The 19,852-nt window shown below is 45.6% G+C and overlaps 1 protein-coding gene across 1 annotated transcript in view; it reads left to right on the top strand.

Annotated features, from left to right (window-relative positions):
- The window catches only part of ppfia2 (PTPRF interacting protein alpha 2), a 176,327-nt gene that overhangs the window by 14,860 nt on the left and 141,615 nt on the right, over positions 1-19,852 (top strand). The window contains exons 4-5 of the mRNA XM_086201844.1: positions 6,871-7,024; positions 15,466-15,721. Of these exons, the coding sequence (XP_086057970.1) occupies positions 15,473-15,721 (249 nt within the window). The 5' untranslated portion in view covers positions 6,871-7,024; positions 15,466-15,472. The remainder of the gene's footprint in view (positions 1-6,870; positions 7,025-15,465; positions 15,722-19,852) is intronic.

Genomic DNA, 19,852 nt, shown 5'->3' with positions numbered 1-19,852 from the left:
GCTTCCATTTTATGTGACCTAGTGACTCAAAATGGCAAAAGCAAATATAGTGAATTGACTGGACACTTTAAATAAACTGTTTGAGATGTTTATATTATATATGAATATTTTAACTAAAGTACCAACCCCTCCATAGCTTTCATGCATCTCCAAATCTCCAAATCAACACCAAGTAAGTACTGTACGGAAGAAAAGACAGATGCTTCTTTTTACGTAAAATGTTTGAAGTCTTTTTTTGTTTGTTTTTTATGAATATTTTAACGCAGAACTATTTTTTTTCCCCCCAATAGCTATGTCATGTGACCTGTTAACACCGAATTGGTATCGATTTTTCATGTTTTTATTTTAATTTTACGTCAGTATTCCCAGAGCAGGACTAGTCTTCCAGCAGCCTCAGTGTCATATGTCCTTGTGATTTCTTTTAATACAATTATACTGTCTTCTGGTCACATGAAAGGGAAGTTACCGGAGAGAATAGAGGTTCATTTTCCACCACAGTACCCATATAAAATGAAAGGAGGATGTGAAATCATATTTAAGAGGTCTTATTCATCCACGTGCTCATCAACAGCTACGCGTCCCCTCCCCTTTCTTTACAAGACGGCTTTGCAAACTCTTACAAACTCGCTGCCATGCTTGGAATAAAAACTGAAGCCTCAAGGCCCATCTTTCTGAAGTGATGTTCCGTCTGAAAAATAAGTGAGGGGTCAAGAGAGGTTGGATGTTGAAGGGACAGAGAGAAGCTGCCGGCTTTTTGTCTGCATTTTCGTTTCTCTCACATCTCCAAGATTTTTGAGGAGCAGTCAACCTTTGTTAAATGTTTCTTTTGCTTACTTACACCTCGTCTTTTCACACTTTTTCTTTTCAGCTTTTAAGGTGGATGCATTCATTCAAATGCACGCTGAGGAAATACGACTGCCACAGTACATTTCAGCATGGAGTGGTAATTGCTTGCTGGATTAAACTCTTCCCGTGATCTTTTTTTTTTTTTTCGACCATAAAAAATTGCATTCCCTTGCTCAGTCGGCTTTTATGTCTTTAAAAAATAATCCCATCCAATAACAGCAGTTCAATATTCTACTCTCCCCAGCATGAAGAGAGCCATAAATCACAAGACCACCCATGAAAGTCGTAATGCGACACTAACATAACTTTCTCCGTTTTTATGGGCTGTAAATATTATTGATATAAATGACAAAAGCTGAGAAACATCTTCCTCAGAGCCAGACGAGAGGCCGGATACTCCTCTTTCCTTTCTGTGTGCATTAGTGAGCAGAGACCAGCTGACTGCTAGTTAGCTTAGCACAATGAATGGTATCGAATGGGAAGTGTTAGCGTAACTTTTTGGGAAAAAAATCATCAGAGCCTTTCTCGAAAGAGCTCTACTAATAGGCTGCATTGAGATCAGTTCTGAAATTTAAACCTAGTCAGAACTACTTTCCTGACAATATCACGGGGCGCAGTGATTTGACGCAGCTCCTCCTTAACAACACAACAAAATATTTGTTGACTAGAAGAGCGATTGCTACTTATCGTATATAAGAGAGGATGTGGACTACAAATCACCCAGAACCTTATGTATTTGCGAGGTGTGCTAACACTTACCATCCACGATCATTCATTGTGCTAAGCTAACTAGCCGTCAGCAGGTTTTAGCTCTGAAATGTAAATTTGGAGGAGAGAACATTATGGATATTGATGTCTGGCTCAAGGGAGAATAGAAAATAAGCCGTACCCCCCCCTCCGAAAAAGGTAGTGTTCCTTTAAGAAAAATAACCAAACTGAATGCTGCTGATGGAAGTAGAGAATCATGATCCAGACATGAAACCACGAGCGTCATCAACCTTGGATGTTTGTCGTCATCTCTGCTTGTTAGCACATGGATGCCTGATCACAATGACAGGGAGAGCAAGAACGCTTGTTTGCACCAGCTCCAGATCACGTGTGCGAATCCAGATCTTGTTACTACGAGGTTTCCCAAAGGACTCGAAGAAGAGATTACGCTCGCAGGTTCTTCATAAATTTCCAACCGACGAGCCAGCCTGCGCTGGGAAGATCTCAACAGATGCACCCTGAAATCAGACGTAGCTATCTGCAGCTGCACGACCCGTATTTATAGCTAAATCTGATTTCTTTATTATCCGCGCCATGATGGTTATGTTTTTGGTGTAATTTATTGGTGTGGCAGCAGAATGACTCAAAACATTATGAGCCCGAATTTCAGCGAACTTGGTAGAGGGATTTAGAATGAGCCAAGGAAGAACTCTTAAATTCTGCAACATCTGTTCAGCACACTAAAAAAAAAGAAAGCAGCTTTTATTTTTTTTACATGAAGTTTGGCTGAGGTTGCCTCGGCGTAGGTACTGTGCCCTCTAGTTTCTTAAATTATCTTTTAATAGGATTATGCAAAAATATTACAGATTCACACGCAAAATTCAACAAAGACGTCAACCTGTTACATTTCTGGAATGGTCATTTTATTCATATCCTCTCACATAAAAAGCGATTTGGAATAAAAATAAATGTGTATATCTTGATGAGCTGAGGAGAACAGACGGATCTGGATCCAGAGATTCCTTTGATGCTCTTAAAACTTCCGATCGCCCCCTCAGTTTTCGCTGAGATTACGTGGATTTGCGTGCGTGTTAAAGGATTACGACGACCTCCTGTTTTCTATGTCGTCTTTCTGGTGTTGCCTTCATGCTGCCTGTGTGTGTGTGTGTGTGTGTGTGTGTGTGTGTTTTAAGGTTCAAATAACACAGATTTCTCATGGGGAGGTTAGACTAGACAGATAAAAACAGGAGTCCAGACACCTGCACTCCCTCTTAGCTCTGTTTTTCTGATGCGCCGTCTCACTCTCGGGCCTGAGAGCTCACGTCTCTTATCAGTGAATCAGTGCAGGTCCTCTTTTTACATGCAGCTAGTCCTTAAAACAGGTTCAGAAAAGTCATAAATACCCCTAGATGAGGTGGTGTGTGTGTGTGTGTGTGGTGTGAAAACAAACACATTAACAGATGTGGAAAATGTCAGCTGATAATACACATTTTCTTTGATCTACTCGGAGACGACCTGGCGAGGCCGGGCTCCTCTTCAGATGTCGCACCATGTGGGTGTTTATATTCTTCATTAATATTAACCAGAGGAGAAATCCGCCCTCCATCATCCGGGGTAAACATCAGCGTTTCTACAAGTGTGAGTGTGTGTGTGTGTGTGTGTGTGTGTGTGTGTGTGTGGCCGTGAGGAGCTTGGCCTTTGAGATTTCGATGCGTGTTTTAGCAGGTGTGTACGAGAGAGAGAGCTCGACGCGTGAGGAAAAGAGGGGAGAGCAACTCGTTCAACCGCACTGTTGGCGTGTGAAGCTACGCGAGGAGGAGGAGGAGATCTTTTTTAATAGCATCCTCTTAATTCTTTGACCACTTAAGTACATTCTACAGCCTTTTTTTCTCTTTTTTTAAAAAATGTATCCAACATTCATGCACAGAGTCGATAAATGTGAAGGTTCCAGGCGTTCAGATGGGAGGTTTTCATCACCTGGCTGCGTTGCAACCGTTCATATGCAGAGGAATCTACTGACTCCTCCAGGGAAATTAATATGGAAGAATTGAGTGATATGACACTGCAGCCATGCGGGAGAGGTCAATATTGTGGGCGGGGTGCTATAGGAACAGTCAGCTGCATCATAAACGGGCAGCTCTAACGTGGACTGAGTATGTGGTTGCACGTGTGCAAATACTCCATTAAAAAAACATATATTTGATCACGCGTGCAACGATTGGTCACCGCTCACAAGCCAATCCTCCTGGATATTTGACTTTCAAAAAAAAACTAGGGCTGCGTGTACTTGACAGGATTCCCCGAAACTAAGGGCCGATCCCAGTTCACAACCGAAGGGTCGCTGGTTCGATCCTCACTTTCCCCCGGTGACCATGTTGAACTAGGATCAGAAGCAGGGTGGATCGAGCCTTGGTTGCCGCCCCCCCAGCCCTGTGGAACAGCTCACTGTTCTGAAGATGAGCGAGGCCATAGCTCTTGATGGGATGGTGCTAAATAGCTAAAACTTGATGCTGCAGGTTCCTTAAGTACCAGGAAAGTGCGATAGACGTTTTAGCGACTTAGCTTAAAGTGTCCCCCAGACATGGAGTCCTCTTCCAGTATCTTAGAGTTCGGAGGCAGGTTATGGCAAGTAGACCGAGCCCTAACTGGGGACAGGCTCATGTTTGACCTCCAGCATCCAGGCAGGGACTAGAATGAGTGTTTTAGATGTGAAGCAAATAGAGGAAAGTTGAATTTTGACCAAATTCTTTGGACGTACTTAGATTTTTTGGGGGGGGGGGGGGGGTCAAAATCAGATTTTCTGTTCCTTCAGTCTCTGGGTGAAGTCCCACTGGGGCTGGGGGAGGGAGTGGAATAACAGAGCCATAATCAAGTGGGACCAGTTAAGACTAATGAGAAGAACAAGACGGAAGATCGAATGGCATCAAATATCCCAGTAAGTGAGAGACAGCAGGAGGACGAATCCTTCCCACTGACCCATTTGCCACCATCTCAGCATATAATTCCTGTCTATAGATGCTAGATTGCTAATAAGAGATTTAATCTAATGATACAAAGTGGATTAAAATTGCAACGATAATTCCGGAAGCTCAGATTCTCCAGTGAGCTGCAGCACATTCACGCAGTGACTTCAGCACCACGGACAGCGGCGTGGCTCTCCAGTCCCGTCTGCAGCTGAGTTATTGCCTCCTGTGCCACCTTTTTTTTTTTGAACGCACAATTATGTCATACTTAGAGTTTAAAAAAAAAAAACGGAGGAAAAGATTGCGTCGCACGCTTAAAAAAAAAAAATCAAAGAAAATGTTTTATACATCAAAATAACACAGCGACACCTAGAAGCAACGTATTCAAGTCCTTTTAATAGTCAACAAGCAGACATATCGTTTTTCTTTAAATGGCTCCAGTCTCATGAGGTCACGTGTTACTAGGTAGCTGAATGGCTGAATAAATATTTTACCAGACGTGACCATACAGAGCTTGATTTAGTCGTTTCCCCAGAATAATGTAGTGGTGTAATGGAGGGGGGGGGGGGGGGGGGGAGCAACAGTGTTTATTCGGTCGTTTATTGTATATTTCATTGTATTGATTTTTATAAGCTGTGTAATAAATTCCAAGCATTCCAAAGGACTAGCAGGAGAGAACGCTAACAAACATCCACGGAGGAAATTAGCCGTGAAGGACATTGGCTGATTTACTGCCAGCACATCAGATACGTTCATCAATCAGCTTCATTTTCCTGTAATGATTAAGAAAACGCGTTGGATTTCTTCCTGGATCGTATCTGAACACGTCTTCCCCGTCAACTGTCACCATCTCGCAAGCAGGCGCCAAAAACCCAAGATGACAATTCAGCATCAGGCAGCGCTCCATTTCCTCCACGCCGCAGCTGTTCCCCCGAGAAACATTTATTCATGAAAATGTGTCTTTGAATAAATCATCGTTTCATTCATTTTCTCTCCGTGGCTCGACTGGACTGCAGCCTCGCACCCTAAATGCGAGGGGAACACGCTCGGAAAAATAACCACGCCGTTCTCGAAATACTACAGAAGCCAAGAGCCGTTGTCATAAAAAGGTTGATTTCTTAAGATAAAGACTTCCACCTGAAATCATTTTCATACCATCATTGCAACATGCTAGCATGGCAGCAAAGGCTAAATATGAGGAAACAATATTTTATTGAGAAGTAACCACAGTGTATAGGTCGTTAATTTTCTTGTAGTCGCAGAATACATCAACAACTATCACAAGAAAATGAGAATACCGATCATGCATGGCCCTTCTTGGCTTCCGTACCGCCGTTAGTATTTCAGGTTGTCCGTCTGTTCCGTTCTTTTTGCTATGACATCTCAGGGCTGATGGAATTCCTTCAGATTTGGCACAAACATCCACTGGGATTCATGGATGAGCTGAGAACTTTTGGTGGTCAAAGGTCGAGGTCACCGTTGGCACACATGAACGCGATATCTCATGAACGCCTTGAAGGATTTTTTTTCGAATTTGGCTCAAAAACATCCGCTCGGACACAAAGATGAAGCGGAAAGTTTCTTTTTTGGGTTTTTTTTGTTGTTGTTGTTGTTTTTTGGTGGTCAAAGGTCAAGGTCACCAGGACAAGTCCCCACAACCACTGCTGTGGTCCAAGCCTGTCGCGGTTCTGCACCTCAAAGCTCTACAGTGCTACACATCTAAAATGACGGCTGCGTGAACACGCGACATCAGCCACACACGCACAAATACAAGTCCTCTGGGAATTCTTTCTATAAATGGGAAAAACCATTTATAGAGCATATTCCCCAAATATCAGCAGGAATACAAAGGCATCCGTCAGCAAAATCCCACTTCCAAGAAGCTGGAAGAGACCATCAGGGAGAAGGCGAACACGGCCAAACCTGACTTCCACGAAGCACAATGTTACTTTTTATTCTCATGATTTCAGGATTAAGGATTAATACATATTATTATATAAAGGACGGATGTTTGTTTTTGTTGCTGCTGTTGATGAAAATGTAAAAAATTAAATGTTTCAACAATAGGTTTCGACGTGCTAATAATAGTGATAAATGATGGTGATGCGTGTATTTGTTTTTTTTATTGGTCTTCCCTGAGCGGAAGAAATGCACAGCTGCAACTTTAAGACTCCTCTCGCCTCCCCTCCGCCAGCTCCGTCAATGGTCTTTTCCAGCTCCGCTTATCACAGCAGAATTTCTAACATGCCACGATACCTTAACCGGCGTGTGTAGCCCCGGAAATCAAATGTCATTACCTGCCGCGGCTAATTTCTCCTTTTCCCCTGCTCTTTTGTGTTTCTGACAATGCCAGCGGCGGGGATCAACCGCACCTTGACGATCGGATCCTCGGCGTCGCTGCTCGCATGAAGCTTCCTGGGGTTGTTCGCTTGATGGTTTAGCTCGCAGAGACTGCAGTTGTCATTGACCCGCTGCCGGAGCCTCTTCTGATAGTAAAGGAATCAAATGTGAGTATGCACACACTGTTGCTGCCGGCATTGCAGTGACCTACATTGCCCCGCTTCTCCTGCAGGCTCAAGGTGATTTTTCTGCGGTTGCCCCCCTCTCTCCTGCTCACAGCCTCAACTCTGAACTGATCCTGGAGGAGGAGGATGGAGGGGATGGATGGATGGATGGATGGATGGATGCTCGGTGTGTAGAACATACATGTCGTGTGGTTGACATTGCGTGGCTCTGCGTGAAAGGGGGGGAGAGAGGGAGAAGAAGAAGAAGAAGAAGAAGAAGGGGAAAAAAAACATGTCACATTGCTGAGACAAGAGGAGAGAGTTAAAGGGGGCGGGATGCAGACTGAGAGGCTGGCATGATGTAATGCACTTGAGACAATAGCCAAGGATTCTCCCCAATTATCATTTCAGAGGAATGAGGAGGAGATGCTCCCAGATCAGCCGCAGTCAGGCATCATGTGTGTGTATATGTGTGTGTGTGTGTGGTTCATACCAGGAAAAATAAGAGCTGTCATAAGAGGAGCAGCTGCCCCTCCTATAAACAATATTACTGTCTATTATGGAGATGTGAGGAGGAGTGTGTGTGTGTGTGTGGGGGGGGGGGGCATGGATCTTGCCGTCTCCATGCACAATATAGGCAACACATTTTTGAATGAATGAATGAAAAGGCACATGCATGTGCTGAAGGAGGCGAGGCGCTGCTCTGATTCCGCGCATTCATTTTAAATGAGCATGAAAGGGGTTTGAAATTTTTACACACACACACACACACACACACAAGCTTCGCTGAATGGTTTTGCATAACTAGTTGCAACAATTACCCCCCCAACCTTACGTGTTTGGTGTGCTGGCAGTTGCCTGGAGGTGTCACGTAAAAGGGGCTGGCTACCTGTGGCTCTGACGTCTCCGAAACCGGCTGTTTAATGAGCCGAATGCAATAGAAACGTTCGGAATTTCACATTTGGGATGTCGGGACCGGAGCTCCGTCGCCCCTCTGCTCACCTTGATCCACGCTCGTACTCGGTCTCCCATCGATTGATGGTTCGCATGACCTTGCTGCAGGGGATTGTGGGTGATGTTAAAGGCTACACGCTGTTCTTTCATGCTTTCATGTGCATGCAGACTACTCAGCTGAGCAGACGGTGAACACACACACACACACACACACACTCAGGACCCCTATCCTCCATCATTGAACACACGCAGGTAGTGATGCTGAAGCACACTCGAACACAAATGTTACACACATTCAGTTGAAGCCTCTCCTGGCAGTAGGAGTGAAACTCGAAACCATCCTTTCATTTTATTTTATTCTATATTTTTTGGGGGGGGGGAATCCAAGCTTTATCTCACTCACTTTTACCGCTCGTGTGGAAGTCAGTCACAAGGCACCTTTTTTTTCCTTTTTTTGGGGGGGGGGGGGGGTTGGCTTGTCTTTTTTTACCTCGTGCTTTGTAAATCCGTTAGCAGTTTTTGACTGGGAATAATTGAGGATTGAAGGAAAAGCAACAGTTGTCGGGATTGTTTACGAGGGCGTTGGTGAGACCCTGGAGGACGCCATCGACAGAGCATCCGTATCTCAAATCTGGCAGCTAGACTGGCAGCGGTCTCCTGTTTTTCTGACATTACGCGTGGCGTGTGCTCAAAGTAACCAGAAATACGGGGGTGGGAATGAATGACGGCATATTTGCAGCATCCACTTTCGGGCTGATTTGACGACGATGATGTGAATTTGATTGATAAAAGCTCTTTCTGCTAGCGCACAGCGACCTTGTCAAAAGTTCCCCCCGGCCTCTGCAAATGTACAATATCATTATCATAGCACTTTTAAGAGTGAGTTGTTCTAAACATCTAAAGCGCGACACTCCGCCATATTTATTTAGTAATTCCAACTTTTGCCTTTTGTTTTTTCATATTTTCAGTTCCACAAACTGATTCGAAATCTCAAATTCATGCAGGAGTGATGTTTGCGTGCCCCGGTGACCTTTGACCCCCAAAATATTTTCAGTTCATCCTCAAAGTCCCGGTGGACATTTGTGCCAAACTTCAAGGAACTCCCTCCAAATGTCCCCGGGATGCAGCTCAGTGCGGCGTGAGAGGGATGCTGGGCGGACGCTCTTTTGTCACAGGAACGTTTTCTCGCTGACATTCGCGGGTGCATTCGCTGGCTTCGTCAACATTTCTATCGCGACGATTGAATCCCGTAATTGCCGCCGAAGGCTGCAGCAACATGCCGGCGAAGGTTGCGCCGTCTCTCTCTGAGACGCGGCCTATAAATAGTTGACATTTTGGACCGTGTCAAGGTTTTGAGGTGATCCATTGCCTTGTGTGACGTATTACATGTCAAGTTCAGCTCAGGCCCACCCCACCCCCCCACTGAATCCGTTCTGAGATCGTGCCAATGCTTAATTTCTCTTTTAGTTTCTCAGACACTTCCATTATGTTGCCTTAATTCTGTTTTTCACAGAAGCCTCTTTATTTAGCATCAAGTGTTGGAGATGAGTTCATAGGGATGTTCTACGCTCCTGCGGCGGTAATTCAATTGAAGTAGGCTTGAGTTGTTGTCCTTGGCAGGCCGTCCCTTCATTCTCCGAAGGTGCTCTCGTGCGCGCGGGGGGGGGGGGGGGGGTGTGTGTGAATCAGATGTCTCAGCTCTGAGTGTGTACGGTGCAATCTGGCTTGTTCCCTTCACAAATTCAAAAAAGAAAAAGAAGAAAGAAGCTGTGTCACTGGTTTCCCACCTGTTGTCCGGGGCGCGGATGCCAATGTGGGGAAAGAAACGGCGTGTGATAGATTCCCTCTGAGCTCATCAATACCGTTTGACGCTGCGAGCCAAGAAATTCCACCATTATTTAAAAGTGTCAGTTCCCGGTAGTTGGCTCCTCGCTGGAACACGTGTAATCAGCCCGGTGCTTGTGGCGCTAATGCGAGTGAAGTGTGTCATCACGTACGCTGGGAGATGTTGACCTGGTATTTCATGAAAGATTAACAGGCTTTCTAGGGTCTGTTGTGTTTTGTATTAATCGTTTCTAAACGGCCATCGTCTTACCTAATGAGTTCTGAAATGCCACACTCCATAACGACAAAGCTCTATGACACAATTCCTTTTATTTAAAAAATTATTATTATTTGGTGGCCAAAGTCGAGCTCAACAAGCGTGCAGCGGTACGGCTTATCTCTAAAGCCACAGTGTCGTGTTCGGCCCTCTCGCCGTTCTGCACACGCTCACGCTCCACATGTCTTTTGATGTTTTCCAGGTGGCGGATTGTGCTGAATTTGGCCCGTCGTGGTTGTGCTGCTCTAAAATATGCTGTTGTTTTTTTTCTTTTTCTTTTTTTTCTGGCGTGTGTGGTGCCTCCTTATCTACTCGCACATTTGTTCCCATTAATGAGATTAACAAAAGACGTTCAGGAAATTAGCTGCGGCTTGCTGATTCGTTCTTGTTTAAAGTGGAGTAGCTAAGTGACAAGATGTACATTCTTCCAACAGAGACGGCCGCCTGCCGCTCCTACGCCGCTCCTGCTCTACTCAGCGAGGTAATGGCGGCCGGTTCATTTGTCATCTTTCCCCCCTGTTTTGCAGCCTGGTTGTCCTTTAAGAGGAGATAATCATCTCAGGTATATTACTTTCCTGCAGATGCTCCCTGGAGTTGAATAACAATCAACGAGGTGAAGTATTAGAAAGTCATATGCACAAAATAAAATCAATTCTGGCAGCATGTGGAAACGAGGAGCTGCCAAACATCATCGCATTTGTCTTTTTTTTTCTTACAGGCATAGACATTGTAACAGTCAGAATACTACAGCGCTCCTTTAAGACAGCCCGTTGTTGCCGAGAGACCGCATCGCTGGGTGGGTGGGGCTTCACTCTCTCTGAGAGTTGAGAGTTGAACCACAAGATGGACGCGGATGTTTCGGTGCCGTTGAATCTCGGCCAAACCGCGGTGTTCAGGGCCTTGTTTTTGTTTGTTTTTGTTCACGGACGACCAGGTAGAAGTACGACCCAAGTACATGAAGTAAATGAACTCTGCTCTGTGACATCATTCGCGCGTATGACATCACCGCGACCTTTTTGACGAGTAGCACTGGAGTTACTGAGCTGAGAATTCCGAACGATAGCTGCCATTACTTGAACGCAGCGCTGCAATCTCGCGCGGAGCTCAGAGGAGGAATGAAAGGCAGCGCTTGCCTCTCCGCTTTTTGTAAACGATGTTGTTTGGTTGCTGTCAATATTCTTCAACTGGGGAGAAGATTGGAATTGCTTATAGAATAAGAATAATTTGAATAAGGAGCATGAGTGTGAGTGATTACGTCCATTTCCTCTGCCTGTCTGGGGGATGTTTGGGATCTGTGCTGCCAGCTACCAGGTGTTTGGATTGAAAAAAAAAAAAGAAAAAAGGGGAGCTGTTAATTTGTCGCACTAATTGGCTAGAAAACCTCATTCCTCTACCCTAGAATAATTCATTGATTGGCAGATGGCGGGGAGAGGAAAGCCCAGGGATCGCTGCCTGTTTGTGTGCACTCCTGCATCTGTGACTCTGGTGTGTGCACAATTGAGCGTGTTGCTGTTTTTCTCTCACGCTTGCGATTTCCCGCGCGCTTAAAGCCCCACATTTAACATCTTCAACCCGACCCACTCACTTGTGCGTACAGCGCTCTTATTCTGTAAATACCAATTTCCTCTCCAACTCTCAGTCTGACAGATACAATCTTCATTATTAGACGTGTATTTATGTTAAGCCAAAGCCAGGTGGACTTTGAGGGCACGTGCGTTATCATAATTTGCCGTGATGTTACATCGCAGGGGAAATGTCTGTAAACCACCACTCCATCTGAAGTCATTCGGTCTCAGGCTCTATGAATGTATGCAGAAAAAAAAAAACTATTTAAATTGAGGTCAGATTGGTTATTCGGCAGCGAGGATGTGGTATTTTTCACGAGCAGCATCCCAGCTGATGGCAACAGACGCCCTTGTTGGCCGTCGTGCTTTTCCGTCTCTTACATGTCATCGTTAATAAAAAGAGACACTAATGAGTTGCTGCTCAAATATACCCTCCAAAAACCGTCTGAGGCGCAATATTGAGGAGCGACAATGTACCACAAAAGAGGACATTTGGAGTGGGATGGCGGGAATCGATCATCAACTTTTGCTTCAAAGACAAGTCTTGGATTTTTCAGGACTGCTGCTGTACTAAAAGGGGAGGATTCCTTCCACTCGGTGCCTCAGAATCTATTGATTGCTCATAGACAGCGGCGATCAATAAGGGCAGTCACACGCCGATCACAGTATAAAGCGCGGGGACAGGACAAAAGGTGATTGTATGTGCAAGCAAGCGGGGGGAAAAGACATCCTCATATTGTTTGCTTCCGCTCCGCTTAGGAGAAATAAAAAAAAAAGAAAAGAAAAATGCCTGGCGCTTATTTTAAGAGGCTGTTTATTATTATTTTATTGGAGTGTCGTCACCGAGAAGCTGCTACCCGCTAAACGCTGGTTGTTAACTTGAGAATTTTGGGCTGTCGCAGTGTCTGCGGCTCCAAAATGCTGAAATATGGTGAAGCTGGTGCTCGTCCCCCGGTGCGGCCGCTGCAATGATCGATGTCTACTCATCCACCAATGGAAGTGCAGCCTGAAATGATGCTCCTAGCACACAGGCGCTAAAAAGGCTCAGCTAAAATACCTCCAGCGAGTGTTGTTGTCGTTCACGCTGAGGTTTCGCGGCGACGCTGCGTGTAGACTTTCCTCACACGATTCAGTGGGTCTCCTGTGCACTTGTGCTTAACTGATGATCGGACAGGTCGCCTAGAGTGATCAGTGTAGCGACGGTCACTGCCTCCCGCGATGGCGGTAATCCATTCGAGGGCTGACCACGTTTGTCAGCAGAGGTTTATGATTTTGTCCTACAACACCGTCCCCTCAGGAGCCGCAGAATCTGGCTGTTTTTTTTCAGGCGTAAGTTTCGCCTTAAAACCTTAAAAAAAAAAAAAAGACCTTTAAGAGTCTAGAAATGAGCCTCCCATCTGCCTCCATTTTGCATTTTGAAGCCGCCATTTTCCATTTTGTTGTGAAGGCAAAGATTTCTTTAGCAAAAAAAACAAACAAAAAACAGCAATAAAGTTTCTGATAGTATAAATTCAGCAGGTTTGTGCCTCCTTTTCTTGATTTTCATTAAAGGAAAACAATAAATCCCTTGATTGATATATATGTGTAGATATGTATATATATTTTTTCTTTTAATGGACTCATTCCTATAGAGTCCCTACCATCCTCGGGAATAAATCACTTCCTTCTACTTAAAATGCATTACTGAATCTCAGCTGTCCGCCAGCCTGCTTTCCAAGCGAAGGGTGGCATGTGCAGAGAGTCCAGCCAAGCAGCGCACAGGCTTGGTCTCACAGGTTTAAACGGCAGCGGATGGCGGCTGAATAGTGAACTGGTGGGAGTCTGGCCGGGTGCCTGGTGTAGACCTGGGAGACCCCAACCTCTTGCCAGAACATGCTGAGACACAGGCCTGCCAGTATAACCCTCCCGGTGGGGGGTGGGGGGGGGGGGGACCAAATCAGGGCATTTATATTGAATTCTTGCTATATAAATCTGGCTGGGTCAACACATGGAGTTACTTAAGGTTTAATCTAAGTGACCATTAGCTCTGTTCTATTCAAGTGTCCTTGTGAGGCAGGATAGTGTGACGGATGGCCAGCGTGAGCAGTGCTCAAACCCTGCAACTGATTTAGCTAAATGGAATTCAGCCATCATTAATTTCATTACTTCTCTCCGTGGTTTTCTTGCTGTGGCTCTGTCTCCTGTGCAAAGCGTCTGTGGGGAATTACATGAAACGTCGCTGTCACGTCGCAGAATATGACAGAACGTGACAGTAGGAGGTGGATAAGTAGATGAGCTAATGTGCCCCCCCCCCATTCAGGAGTCTGCTGTGTGAATAACTGCTATTTTGGAACACGGTAAATCCAGGTATTGAGAAATGAAATACTCAAACATTAGAGGAATATATTTATATGTATTTGCCACATTGCTCAAAAAAAGCTGAGAAGATTTAAATTCATTTCATCTCTTTCATCAATAGAGGGATTAGTCTGAAACTTGGATAGCCCGAGATTAGCTCCAGGACTGGGAGCAGAGGAGAACTAGCCTGCTAGCTACTTTTGTGCCTCTTCACCAGAGAGTCCGTGTCAATTCTCAAGTTGTTTGTTTGCTTTTAGAGGCTGGACCAAGGAAAGGCTTAAGACTTCGGTCATAAGTGCAGGTCAAGTAAGCCCCCCCCCCCCCCCCCCCATAAAAAAAAAACGGTAGCAAGCTAACATGTGGCTGATGCTGCTGAGCTAATGCTTATGTTTGCTAACCTCCCGAGCTAGGTCTTTTGAGGATGAGTCTTTGAAGGGGCCAGTTCAAGGAAAGACTTAAATCTCACAAGCCAAGTCCAAGTTATTAATCCAATAAATAAAAAAAAAGAAACCCTCTCAAGTCTTTGGTGTCAGGTCGAAGTGAAATCTTAAGTCACTGCGCCCCCCATAATAATTAGCTTGTGGCAAGGTATAGCTAACATATTTGTTTGCCTCCTGAATCTCAAAATGCCTGTGTGACTGAAACTTAAGTTCAAGAGTCGAGTCTCTGTCTCTGCGCACGACCACTTTAAAACTCTGATATATGCTGTGTACCTAGATAGATGGATAATGGAGTATTTTAGAAGTATCCACGTAGGAAAGGAGACACTGGTTTAATGAGCAGCTTTGTTCGTATGTCAGTTTGGGCAAAAGTCTTTACTCTCGTGACTTGTTCGTTAATCAGGTATACGCGCATGAACTAGTTTTGATAGGCAAACATTTCCCACCTGTATCATCCAGGTAAGTAAGCAAAAAATTTTCCTTTCTCTTTGATTGATATCAGATCTGTCTAATCACTTGTGGCCTTGGCGAGAAGGACCTGAGGTTTCCTGGAGTCCCTGAGGGGAAGGGCTGGAGCGGTGCCTCACATTTCCACTATTGCATACACGTAGCGTATTATGCAACTCGATCTGGACCGGCCCATTAAACACCATGAGCATGAAATCTAGGGCAGAACGCTCAGCCTCCCGAGACATCTCTGCAGCTTTGAATCGCTGGGGTGACACTGGCGCTGAGCTCCCACGGTATCAGAGCCAGTCACAGCACATACAAGCACTCGAGAGTAGGGTTTCACACCCAGGCACATGCACGCCGATGCGGGCCATTTTGGTTTGGATTGGTGTGCACATGTCGCCTCAGAGGGAAAGTTGATGCAAAGTTAATGGTTTTTTTTTTGAGTGATCACTTTTGCGCCATGATGAAATCTTTCTCCCCAGGCTGCCGAAGCCCTTGTACTGCTAATTTTTGTTATTTATTTTTTTAGCTAAATCATGTTGGACTGATTACACGCTACCATGCTTAACCGATGATCTCCCTGATCCCTGACAGTGTCAAGATGATGTGTGAGGTGATGCCCACCATCAGCGAGGACACGGCGCTGAACCAGCGCGGCTCTCAGAGCAGCGCCTCGGACCCGGACTCCCACTTTGAGCAGCTGATGGTCAACATGCTGGATGAGAGGGACCGGCTTCTGGACACGCTGAGGGAGACCCAGGAAAGCCTGGGACTGGCTCAGCAGCACCTGCAGGACGTCATCTACGACCGCGACTCGCTGCAGCGGCAGCTTAGCTCCGCCCTGCCACAGGTGAGCCGCATTGATGTCACATCCTGACTTCTGTTGTTACTTCATAAAAAGATCATGCGGTCGTGGTCAAGTTCGGCCCCCTTCCCCTGCACACGGATGGCTTTAATCTGTGGTTGTACGACGTCGGTGTAGGCGGTTGTGTTTTCTGCTCTCTCCTCCCGTTGCCCTGATGCATATCGTGCATCTTTGGACGTTTGCTTTTGTATCACAGAAAATACTGCATGAACCTTTTGTGAAAAATTCAGATATATTCCTGGTATATGATGTTTCAGCCGCAGATTTTCATAAACTGGAATAACGGGGCCGTCGTCCTGCCTGGAGGTTTTGTGCTCTCCTTTTTTTTTTTTTTTGTGAATGAAGTCTTTGTGTAAGCAACGTGAGCTTTCTTCTCAAACTAGAATATTCCTCATTGAATCTCTGCATGATAATTACCTTTCAACATACAGCGCGTCTCTTGATTACTCTTAAAGGAACAGGGCCGCTAATTATGAACGTTTTCAGATGTTCTGTAGCTAAAGGGAACGTTGAAATGTGAAAGTAGGGGAGGATTAATTACCGGTTGGAATCACAGCATGTGGCTGTTGTTGTCAAGCTCTCTGGATAAAACATGCACCAAATATTTGTCTCTGAAGCCATCGCTGCCGTCTTTGAGAAGACATTCAGAAAATACCAAGAAATGAGATGCTGGTTGAAATATTTAGCCTTATTTTCTCTGCTGTGAAAACATTGGTGAGAACTTTTCGGTTTATTGAAACACCGCGTTGAAATAAATACTGTAATATGAATAGCCGAGGTTAAAAACAGTAGCTTTTGATGCTCATGCTGTTCTTGCAAGTCCAAGTCGGGCCTAAAGTCTTTGAGGGGGAAGTCCAAGTCGGGCCTAAAGTCTTTAAGTTTTAAGTCCAAGTTGAGCCTAAATTCTTTAAGGGGAAGTCCAAGTCAAGCCTAAATTCTTTGTGGGAGAGTCCAAGTCAAGCCTAAATTCTTTAAGGGGGAAGCCCATGTCGAGCCTAAATTTTTAAGGGGGAAGTCCAAGTCGAACCTAAATTCTTTAAGGGGGAAGTCCAAGTCGAGCCTAAATTCTTTGGTCGCGTGTCCAAGTCAAGCCGCTTTTTGTTTTTGCCATCAGAGCAGCTGAAGATAGTTGAAATCTGAAGCTTGATTGTTGGGGGGGGGACTGTTTATTTTTCAGCAACATGTGGAGATCCTTATGTAATAATTCCTACAGTAAGTGGAGATTAGCACTTTCTAAAAGTGTGTCAGTAATTCTAGTCACACACACGCACACTCACTCTGTCTTTCCAGAGGACTCTGGAGGTTTGCTGGTGGAGAGAGGAGGACTTTGTTCGCAGGTGGCGCCTGCCGATAGCTAAGTAATCCGCATGGTTTCAGAGGCGCACGCTGTGTCTCTATTAACTTCAGTGTGATTCCACGTTAAGTCTTTAAAAGGGTTGTCAAAACTGTACTTCCCATTTTTGAATTATTCCACCCAGAAAGGCATCGAAACGTCTCGGTTTCCCCTCCCGGGCCCATCGCCCGTAGAACCATTTGAATTAACCCACTTCCACCTCTTCATTGGGATGTGTAGAACAGATCATCTGAGCCTGCGTGTGGAGATGTTATAAATATGCCTCCACCAGAGTCTGCCTCTGCTATGTTATCCTCTCATACTCGGAGTCATGCTTTAGCCGCGGGGCTTTTATCCTCCTCAGAAGTTACACAGTGGACATAATATCCAGTTGAGAGCTACGACCCCAAAAAAAAAAAAAAAGAGAGAGAGAGAGAGAGAGAAAAGAAGAAGCAGCAGCAGCAGCGCTACAAAATGCTTCTCGTAGATTTTGGTTTCAAATATTCATTGGCAGAGCAAGCATCCCAGGCTGCCGACGTGAAATAAAATCTCCATTATACGTTGTCAGTGGAGCACTGTGGTGATGTATTGGATGGCATGGTGCTTTTCATGGCACTTAAATTATCGGTGACTCTGGGACGTTCCCGGCGACACGCAGACGACTCCATTAATTAAGCTTATGGCGTCTTATCGCCCTGTATGATATCACCATTACTCTAATGGTTTATGAAGACCTCGGCGATCATACGGGGGCGTTTACAGGGGAAAGGTTGCCCCATTGTGCCTCTAGTTAATATGCAGCAAATAAGTCTCGGCAGCTTCACCGGCAGTGTGGATAGACATTCCAGAGACGGCAGCGTCACCTTGGTGCCGGGGGTCTCGTTGGTTTCCCTCCTCTCTCCCGATGAGGCTGTAATTATTTTGTCGCTTCTTTCAAAACAAGGCTCCTATTAATACAAATGTAATTGTGCAAGAAGGACCAGCAGTGTGGAACAATGCTGGGATAATCACGTAGTAAAGAGGGCAATAGATGGCTTCCAGGTCTTTCTTCATGCAGCCCGTGTGATTGCAAGAGGAGGTGGGTGAGTGAGAAGAGGAGCAGCAGAGCTTCTCTCCGACAGAAGTGGCCTCATTTAGGAGATAGGCAGGCTGTGAATGTGCCTTCGCTGATATCTCTTCATGAAGCCTGCAGCACTGGCAGGGTTAGGCACTGGCCCACCACAAACTTTCCCTCTGTCTTGCTCCCTTTCACTCAATCTCGCCCTCTTCCTCTCTGGTTCTGTTGTGCTCGCCTTTTCCCGTTACGTTCCGCTTGTCGCGCCCTGTGTACCCGTCCTCTCCTTCGTTTCTCCCCTCTCTCCATCCGAGGTCACAGCTCCACGACTCATCACGGCACTTTTCACTGATCAGACTGACATTTGCCGTCCCCGCTCAGTGCTTCTAGGCAACACAGCAAACCACCCCCCCCCCCCTTCCCCCTCCCCCTCCCCGTCTTTACATCCTTACATGCTAAGCAACCCAGCAGCACCCTTGTCCCTCCCCCGGTTTGCCTCTCTGTCCTCACTCGCTGTCCCTTGTCTTCCTTTTGTACGTTTCATCAGGACATTTGTTACAAAACAAAAGGATGACAACCGTGACTCCCACCCGTTGCTGCTTCACTTCCCCACATCACCGAAACCTATTCAGCGTCAAGCACTTGTGCACTTGGAAAAGTTTGTACTTATTTATATTTATTATGTTTTGTATGTTTACATGATGTTGGAAAAAAAAATCCATGTGTGGTGTTAATCCAACTGAAAGTTTTTCCTGGGATGCTGGGACATGTGCAGTCGTCTCCGCGACAGAAAAAAAACAGAGACTTGGGGGCAGTTGCAGTCATCGTCCTGGTGACAAAAACAGTTGTTTTAGCAAGATGCTGAGATAATATTTTGTTGCCTTCATCTGTCAGCCTCACTGGGAATAGAAGGGGCATTTAAATGGCTACGTGTTTCAACGTCCTGCTTTATTCAGTGTCTTTTGTAACCCAGTAAATCATGGACTCACTTGACGAGCAGAAAGACCAGCAGCAACTTGAGGGACTCAGCTCAGAGAAGGAGATCAGAAAAGACACAAGTGTGTAGACAGCCCCGCGCCTGCAGTATCTCACACATATGACCCCCGCCCCCCGCCCCCCGCACCCTCTATCGTGACACAGGCAGGCAAGCTGGCAGAAACGCAGGGTTCTCCGAAGCACTCAGCTGTGCGTTACTGTACTCGCCCTGAGGGGCTGCGTGAGCCCACACACCACGCTGCCTGTTTACTGTCGCTAAACATGCATGGTCTCATAAAAGCTGGCGCTGCTGGTGACGATCTCTGTGGTATCTGGGATCCCGCTGACCCTGGACACCCGCAGAATGCTGCAGTTGCTGAGTTCCCTTTTTTTTTTTTTTTTTTGGATGAAGAGGGTGAAGCCAACTATGACCTTGACATTTGTAAACATGGGTGGTCTCTCTTGAACAAGCAGAGTTAGCCAGAAGCTCAGTTGACCTTTACATGAAGGAGAAGCCAGGAAATCGCATCCACTGACTTATTTTAGATGCTCTGTCAATGTAAATGTGCAGCTGGACATCTTTTTTTTTTTCAATTCCAATACAACAGAATGTACTACCTAGAATATGACTTGCTTTTGAACATCAGCCAGCCGTTAGCTGGACCATTACACAGTCCCTCCAGAAAAACATGGTCATGTGATCACATAATTCAACGCATAATCAGCCAAAGTCCGCATTTTTTTCCACAGACGA

This window comes from Aulostomus chinensis, chromosome 4 (genome assembly GCF_037954235.1).
Source record: "Aulostomus chinensis isolate RoL2024-O1b breed Wild chromosome 4, RoL_Achi_v1.0, whole genome shotgun sequence".
Taxonomy (NCBI): domain Eukaryota; kingdom Metazoa; phylum Chordata; class Actinopteri; order Syngnathiformes; family Aulostomidae; genus Aulostomus; species Aulostomus chinensis.
Note: the sequence above shows the minus strand (reverse complement) of the source record. Positions and strands in the feature narration are given on the sequence as shown.